The sequence below is a fragment of the Chelonia mydas genome, chromosome 5 (assembly GCF_015237465.2).
Source record: "Chelonia mydas isolate rCheMyd1 chromosome 5, rCheMyd1.pri.v2, whole genome shotgun sequence".
Lineage (NCBI taxonomy): Eukaryota > Metazoa > Chordata > Testudines > Cheloniidae > Chelonia > Chelonia mydas.
Window position 1 is genome coordinate 131438458 of NC_051245.2, and position 8236 is coordinate 131446693.

The window sequence follows — 8236 nt, forward strand, 5'->3', positions numbered from 1 at the left end:
CAACATGTTTAATCTGGGGGACGTTGTAATGCACTCCTGGGAGCAAGAACAGAAGATATCTTCTCACCACAGGTATTTCCTTATGTACCTATTGTTTGAGGAGAAATGGAAACGTGAACTGCTCATTAAACGAGGTCCACAGAAATCACTGATCTTACTAAAGGGATTTGAAAGAGCAGGATAAAAAATATTTCCTGGGGTGATGGGACTGTGTTCTTCTTGCCACTGTATCTTCCTCAACCCTTGTGCATCAATTAAATTAACAGATCCCTTTGACATTGGTGACCTTTATTGTAGCCTACCTTATTTACTCTCTCTGCATAGATAAATAAAGGTTTATTACATGTAATCTCTAACTTTATTTTGAAACCTATAATTGTACCAAGCAACTCAATAGGATTATGCAGGCAAACAAAGGGCCCAGCTGTACGCCATCCATGCAGCACTCCTTCCACTGGAGTCAATGCAAGCTAAACGTTTCTGATACAAACTACACAGGAAGATGGAATTTCATCTATAGTTCAGATTCCGGACAGGGGATTCAGAGAAAGGTTTTTTTAAAATAGTTTTAAAGTAACTGTATTCTCATAGGGTTATTGTCTTTGCAAAGGCAGTAAATACAAGCTTAAGAACAGGTTGCTCAACACATAAAAACAGCCATTCCCACTTTCCATTCCCATTCCGTCCCGGTTGCCAGGGCTTCATTCTCCATTGTCAACTCCAGAACGTGCAATCCAGCCATCACCAAATCACTGACTTCACATAACTCACTTTCTCCCCATTGCCACATCAGCACCTTTCTGGACTTGTTTCATTCCTTTGCTCAGTGTGTACCTTTAGTATTAGCACTTCATGTACTTGTATTAAGGCTGACTCAGAGCTGCAGCAGCCAATGGATGATGACGCACCCTTTCACTATGCAGCAGCAGCTCCTAAGAGCTCTAATGTGTGTGCTGCTTTACAATTAGAGAAGGGCCTGACCCTCAATCCAACACTTGACCATTGCTGAACATTGTGGGTATTTGAAAATAGAATTTAGACCTGGATTTTGCAGATGGCCTCCAAATAATCTTTTAAACAGGCTGAAGCAAAATCCCAGATCTCAATAACCTCAGGTCCCCATCTGAACTTTGCAGCATGAGCCATCTGTAGGTATCACACATCCACATTCCCTAAAGACAAGTCAGAATTAGAACTACCACCAGGTTTTGCATGGCACCACTCAAAAGGGCCTCAGAACTACCTCTGATTAAATATTTAACAAAAACAACAAAAACAAGAAATATGGTTTTTGTACTGCAGTAGCACTTAGGAGCTGCTGCCATGGATCAGAACCCACTGTGTTAGGAGCTGCACAAACAGAACAAAATGATGGTCCCTGCTCCAAAGAGCTTACAATTGAAGTGAGACAAGAAACAATAGATGGGTACAAACAGACATATGCCATTCAGGTCCCTATACCCCACCAATCAACGTGGTGTATGAGTGTATCCCAGTAATGGTGTTTGCGTCAGGGAAGCCTGGCTGTTTAAAAATAGCCAGAGCCTCGTGAACCAGCTGAGCGGCAGCGAACCAGCTGAGCAGCGGGGACAGCAGAGCAGCTCACAGCAGGAGTTTGCCTGGGAGTTCGCCTGGAGTGAGCCCAGTGAGGCTTACATCTTGCAAACGTCTCTGAGGAAGCTCATAGTAGGTAGGTGATATGGAAGGGGGGGGTTCAGCTGTTGTGACCTGCACTGGATGTGCCATGTTTGTCTTTCTTCCACAGGACAGAAGCGACTTTGTCTGTACAAAGTGCAAGCTGGTCTCCATATTGGAAGAGAAGATTGAAGGTCTGGAGCAACAGATAACGACCCTGCGTTGTATACGAGAAACTGAGGATTTTCTGGACAAAACTCAGGATAGGCTTCTAGGGGCACAAAGCTCTAAAGATATAGAGCAGGTTGCACAGAGGAGCCAAGAGGCCAGTGAAGAAGCTTGGCAACATGTGACCTCCAGAAGAGGTAAGCGGAATGTCCGGGTTCCAGTAACACAGACACAGGTAACTAACCGCTTTCATGTTCTCTCCACAGGTACCATTGCGGAGAGTGGACCAGATGATATGTCTGGGGGGAGAAAGCAGAAGGAGACTCCGCTGGTTGGAAGGCATGAGATGCGATGTCCTGAGGTTGGGGGTTCCACGACCACCACTCCCAAGAGGAGAAGGCGGGTGGTGGTGGTCGGGGACTCTCTCCTCCGGGGGACTGAGTCATCTATCTGCCGCCCTGACCGGGAAAACCGAGAAGTCTGCTGCTTGCCAGGGGCTAAGATTCGCAATGTGACGGAGAGACTGCCGAGACTCATCAAGCCCTCGGATCGCTACCCCTTCCTGCTTCTCCACGTGGGCACCAATGATACTGCCAAGAATGACCTTGAGCGGATCACTGCGGACTACGTGGCTCTGGGAAGAAGGATAAAGGAGTTGGAGGCGCAAGTGGTGTTCTCGTCCATCCTCCCCGTGGAAGGAAAAGGCCTGGGTAGGGACCGTCGAATCGTGGAAGTCAACGAATGGCTACGCAGGTGGTGTCAGAGGGAAGGCTTTGGATTCTTTGACCATGGGATGGTGTTCCATGAAGGAGGAGTGCTGGGCAGAGACAGGCTCCATCTTACGAAGAGAGGGAAGAGCATCTTTGCCAGCAGGCTGGCTAACCTAGTGAGGAGGGCTTTAAACTAGGTTCACCGGGGGAAGGAGACCAAAGCCCTGAGGTAAGTGGGAAAGCGGGATACCGGGAGGAAACACAGGCAGGAATGTCTGTGAGGGGAGGGCTCCTGCCTCATACTGGGAATGAGGGGCGATCAACAGGTTATCTCAAGTGCTTATATACAAATGCACAAAGCCTTGGAAACAAGCAGGGAGAACTGGAGGTCCTGGTGATGTCAAGGAACTATGACGTGATTGGAATAACAGAGACTTAGTGGGATAACTCACATGACTGGAGTACAGTCATGGATGGATATAAACTGTTCAGGAAGGACAGGCAGGGCAGAAAAGGTGGGGGAGTAGCACTGTATGTAAGGGAGCAGTATGACTGCTCAGAGCTCCAGTACGAAACTGTGGAAAAACCTGAGTGTCTCTGGATTAAGTTTAGAAGTGTGTGCAACAAGAGTGATGTCGTGGTGGGAGTCTGCTATAGACCACCGGACCAGGGGGATGAGGTGGATGAGGCTTTCTTCCGGCAACTCACGGAAGCTACTAGATCGCATGCCCTGATTCTCATGGGTGACTTTAATTTTCCTGATATCTGCTGGGAGAGCAATACAGCGGTGCATAGACAATCCAGGAAGTTTTTGGAAAGCGTAGGGGACAATTTCCTGGCGCAAGTGCTAGGGGAGCCAACTAGGGGGGGCGCTTTTCTTGACCTGCTGCTCACAAACCGGGTAGAATTAGTGGGGGAAGCAAAAGTGGATGGGAATCTGGGAGGCAGTGACCATGAGTTGGTTGAGTTCAGGATCCTGACGCAGGGAAGAAAGGTAAGCAGCAGGATACGGACCCTGGACTTCAGGAAAGCAGACTTCGACTCCCTCAGGGAACAGATGGCCAGGATCCCCTGGGGGACTAACATGAAGGGGAAGGGAGTCCAGGAGAGCTGGCTGTATTTCAAGGAATCCCTGTTGAGGTTACAGGGACAAACCATCCCGATGAGTCGAAAGAATAGTAAATATGGCAGGCGACCAGCTTGGCTTAATGGTGAAATCCTAGCGGATCTTAAACATAAAAAAGAAGCTTACAAGAAGTGGAAGGTTGGACATATGACCAGGGAAGAGTATAAAAATATTGCTCGGGCCTGTAGGAAAGATATCAGGAGGGCCAAATCGCACCTGGAGCTGCAGCTAGCAAGAGATGTCAAGAGTAACAAGAAGGGTTTCTTCAGGTATGTTGGCAACAAGAAGAAAGCCAAGGAAAGTGTGGGCCCCTTACTGAATGAGGGAGGCAACCTAGTGACAGAGGATGTGGAAAAAGCTAATGTACTCAATGCTTTTTTTGCCTCTGTTTTCACTAACAAGGTCAGCTCCCAGACTGCTGCGCTGGGCATCACAAAATGGGGAAGAGATGGCCAGCCCTCTGTGGAGATAGAGGTGGTTAGGGACTATTTAGAAAAGCTGGACGTGCACAAGTCCATGGGGCCGGACGAGTTGCATCCGAGAGTGCTGAAGGAATTGGCGGCTGTGATTGCAGAGCCCTTGGCCATTATCTTTGAAAACTCGTGGCGAACGGGGGAAGTCCCGAATGACTGGAAAAAGGCTAATGTAGTGCCAATCTTTAAAAAAGGGAAGAAGGAGGATCCTGGGAACTACAGGTCAGTCAGCCTCACCTCAGTCCCTGGAAAAATCATGGAGCAGGTCCTCAAAGAATCAATCCTGAAGCACTTACATGAGAGGAAAGTGATTAGGAACAGTCAGCATGGATTCACCAAGGGAAGGTCATGCCTGACTAATCTAATCGCCTTTTATGATGAGATTACTGGTTCTGTGGATGAAGGGAAAGCAGTGGATGTATTGTTTCTTGACTTTAGCAAAGCTTTTGACACGGTCTCCCACAGTATTCTTGTCAGCAAGTTAAGGAAGTATGGGCTGGATGAATGCACTATAAGGTGGGTAGAAAGCTGGCTAGATTGTCGGGCTCAACGGGTAGTGATCAATGGCTCCATGTCTAGTTGGCAGCCGGTATCTAGCGGAGTGCCCCAGGGGTCGGTCCTGGGGCCCGTTTTGTTCAATATCTTCATAAATGATCTGGAGGATGGTGTGGATTGCACTCTCAGCAAATTTGCGGATGATACTAAACTGGGAGGAGTGGTAGATATGCTGGAGGGGAGGGATAGGATACAGAAGGACCTAGACAAATTGGAGGTTTGGGCCAAAAGAAATCTGATGAGGTTCAATAAGGATAAGTGCAGAGTCCTACACTTAGGATGGAAGAATCCAATGCACCGCTACAGACTAGGGACCGAATGGCTAGGCAGCAGTTCTGCGGAAAAGGACCTAGGGGTGACAGTGGACGAGAAGCTGGATATGAGTCAGCAGTGTGCCCTTGTTGCCAAGAAGGCCAATGGCATTTTGGGATGTATAAGTAGGGGCATAGCGAGCAGATCGAGGGACGTGATCGTTCCCCTCTATTCGACACTGGTGAGGCCTCATCTGGAGTACTGTGTCCAGTTTTGGGCCCCACACTACAAGAAGGATGTGGATAAATTGGAGAGAGTCCAGCGAAGGGCAACAAAAATGATTAGGGGTCTAGAGCACATGACTTATGAGGAGAGGCTGAGGGAGCTGGGATTGTTTAGTCTGCAGAAGAGAAGAATGAGGGGGGATTTGATAGCTGCTTTCAACTACCTGAAAGGGGGTTCCAAAGAGGATGGCTCTAGACTGTTCTCAATGGTAGCAGATGACAGAACGAGGAGTAATGGTCTCAAGTTGCAATGGGGGAAGTTTAGATTGGATATTAGGAAAAACTTTTTCACTAAGAGGGTGGTGAAACACTGGAATGCGTTACCTAGGGAGGTGGTAGAATCTCCTTCCTTAGAGGTTTTTAAGGTCAGGCTTGACAAAGCCCTGGCTGGGATGATTTAACTGGGAATTGGTCCTGCTTCGAGCAGGGGGTTGGACTAGATGACCTTCTGGGGTCCCTTCCAACCCTGATATTCTATGATTCTATGATTCTATGAAGTCATACAACTAGCATCTGTCTCGTGTGGTTCATTCCTTCGATCTTTCTCTCTTCCTCTACTTACGGGGAAGATTGTGTGTGGATTTATTTTATATTATCTATGCTGTGCTATGTGTTCTTCACATTGAAATCAAAGTAGAATTCAATTCACCTTTGAGCCATACTGAGAAGATCTAGTTGGAGAGGGCTGCCAGCTGGCCATGAATAAATTTAGGCTGGAAATTGGAAGAAGATTTTTAGTCATGAGGAGAATGGCATTCTGGAACAACTTTCCCATGGAAGTAGTGGGGGGCAAACAACCCAACTGGTTTTAAGATGGAGCTTGAAAAGCCTATAAAGAGGATTATATGATGGGATTTCCTGTGATAGCAGGGGACAGGACTCAATCAACCAGAAGGTCCCTTCCAGTCCTAATTTCCTAACCAAAGTTTATGGGGTTTGCAGATGTATTGACCACCAAATTACATGATGGATTTCAGAGCTGGAGGTTTCCATTGTGAAATCCAGATGTTAAGTGGGAAACATGCCCATCAGGGAAAATTCTGCTTCCTCTGCACCATCACAAGCACAACGAACTAAAGGGGCGGTCCATGTTTCCATCCTGGCAGTAGCAATAATATTATTTGATACAACTGTGAGATGATGCTCTCATTCAATATCCACCTATAAAACAGCATGTTGGATGAAGCAACCTCAGAGGGAAACCAGAAAACAAGCTGAGCCAGCCTAACCAGCATTCCTCCTAACACTCCCAATGCCGGTTTCAGTGTAATGCTTTAGCGTGTGGCACAAATGGAATTTCCGCTTCTCAAATGTTTCGTACGAAAGATGGCTAGGCTTTCTAGGCTTTCTTGTGTTAAATTGTATGTGGCCATGACTTTGCAAAACGGTGCTTCTTATTCTATGTACTTTACGATTGTATGTAGTGTTGTTGTGGCCGTGTCGGTTCCAGGATATTGGAGAGACAAGGTGGGCGAGGTCATATCTTTTACTGGGCCAATCTTTCCAGGAGCTGAAGCAGAGCACTGTGTGGCTCGACAGCTTCTCTCTCTCACCCACAGAAGTTGATCCAATAAAAGATATTCCCTCACCTACTTGTCTCTCTATGTACTTGACTGTCATTTTCCCAGAAGTTTCCAAAATGGAACATTCTGGAAAAAAAACAAATGGTGGGTTTTTTGGCTCTTGATCTTGTTCTTAATTGAACTGCACTGGGGAAGAAGATGTGTAAGAACTTGGGAGGGTGAAAATCTCCTATTTGTGAAACCTACTCTGGGTAGGTCCACACTGCAGCCAGAGGTTTGATGGCAGCCCATGCAGACGTACCTTCGCTAGCTTTGATCGAGTCAGCTCCAAAGACACGAGCAGCGATGCTGCAGCTGCACAGGCTGGGCACGCCCTCGAGCTGCTAGCCCGTGCTGCCACCCACGGCCCCGCTGCCCTGGTTATTCCCACTGGCGAGATGCAAGCTAGCGCCGGCACGTCTGCCATGCTGGACTCACACCCCGGCGGCAGTGGAGACAAACCGTAAGCCGAAGAGACAGATTTCCACAGGGGCTGAGCACCCAGCAGCTTCCATGTAGGCATGTAAATGAGGAGCCCAGAGTTTCCAAAGAGCTCAGCACAATGAAATGCCGGGAGCAGTCTGACTGAAAATTCTGGTCACTTTATTAGATGCCTAAGTGGGAGCTGAGACTTTTTGAAGATCTGGTCTAATAAAATGTCCTGACAGTTTTTGCTTTTGATGTGAGATATTTTGCTAGGCTCTGTTTCACACCGGTGGGGATTGCCAGCTTGATCCAAAACCCCAGGAACAAAGAATAGGCAATTTTAGCAAGTTGTCACTCTAGGTTAAAAAGAAAAGTTACAAAACTATAACCATCCTCTAGTCATTCATTCACGTATGCCTGTCCAGTTCCCAGGCTCACATTCCTCTCTGCATTGCCATGAATACATAAGGCATTAATTATCTTCCTATCTGTTCTAATTGCCTATGATAAGACTTTCCTTTCTGTTGGCCAGTGATTATTAATTGCTCTGTACTGTGTGTCTTTCAAGAGCTAGGTGACTCATACAATATCGAAATAGACATCACACGTACTTACACACAGAGAGGGTTCAAAGAATGTTTATTTAGAAGATGGTCAAACTCTTTATAAAGAATTTACCACAAGAATTTCAAAGGCTAATTGAGGTCCTTGTGTGGCTACATCAACACTTTTAAATGGCTTTATAAGGTATTTATTTGAGAGATGGTATGCTTTGTTAGTTTGTTGTGCCGTGCTTCCCAGGAAAGGTGTTGGGAGGGAAAACAGTTTTATTCTTGTGTCTGACTTAATGGAAATTTGAGGTAGTAGACCTCTCTTCCCCACACCAATGGATAGCACTGTGGAGTGGATCAGGTCCGTTGCAGGAAGCTCTCAGCTTTCCCTGAGATGTCTGGCACTTCTGGAGGTTGGATACCAGCTTGATGGAGCACTGATCTGATCAAGTACGTCAGATCTTACATTTCGGTGTAATGTCCAATCCCCCAAT

At 46.9% G+C, this 8236-nt stretch overlaps 1 protein-coding gene across 1 annotated transcript; it reads left to right on the forward strand.

The window, feature by feature from the left end:
* The first annotated feature begins 1501 nt into the window (after positions 1-1501).
* Positions 1502-3418, forward strand: LOC122465802. Its single transcript, XM_043546513.1, has 2 exons — positions 1502-1690; positions 1766-3418. The coding sequence occupies exon 2, from the start codon at positions 2099-2101 to the stop codon at positions 2708-2710; it is 612 nt and encodes a 203-aa protein (XP_043402448.1). The 5' UTR covers positions 1502-1690; positions 1766-2098; the 3' UTR covers positions 2711-3418.
* The last annotated feature ends 4818 nt before the right edge of the window (positions 3419-8236 follow it).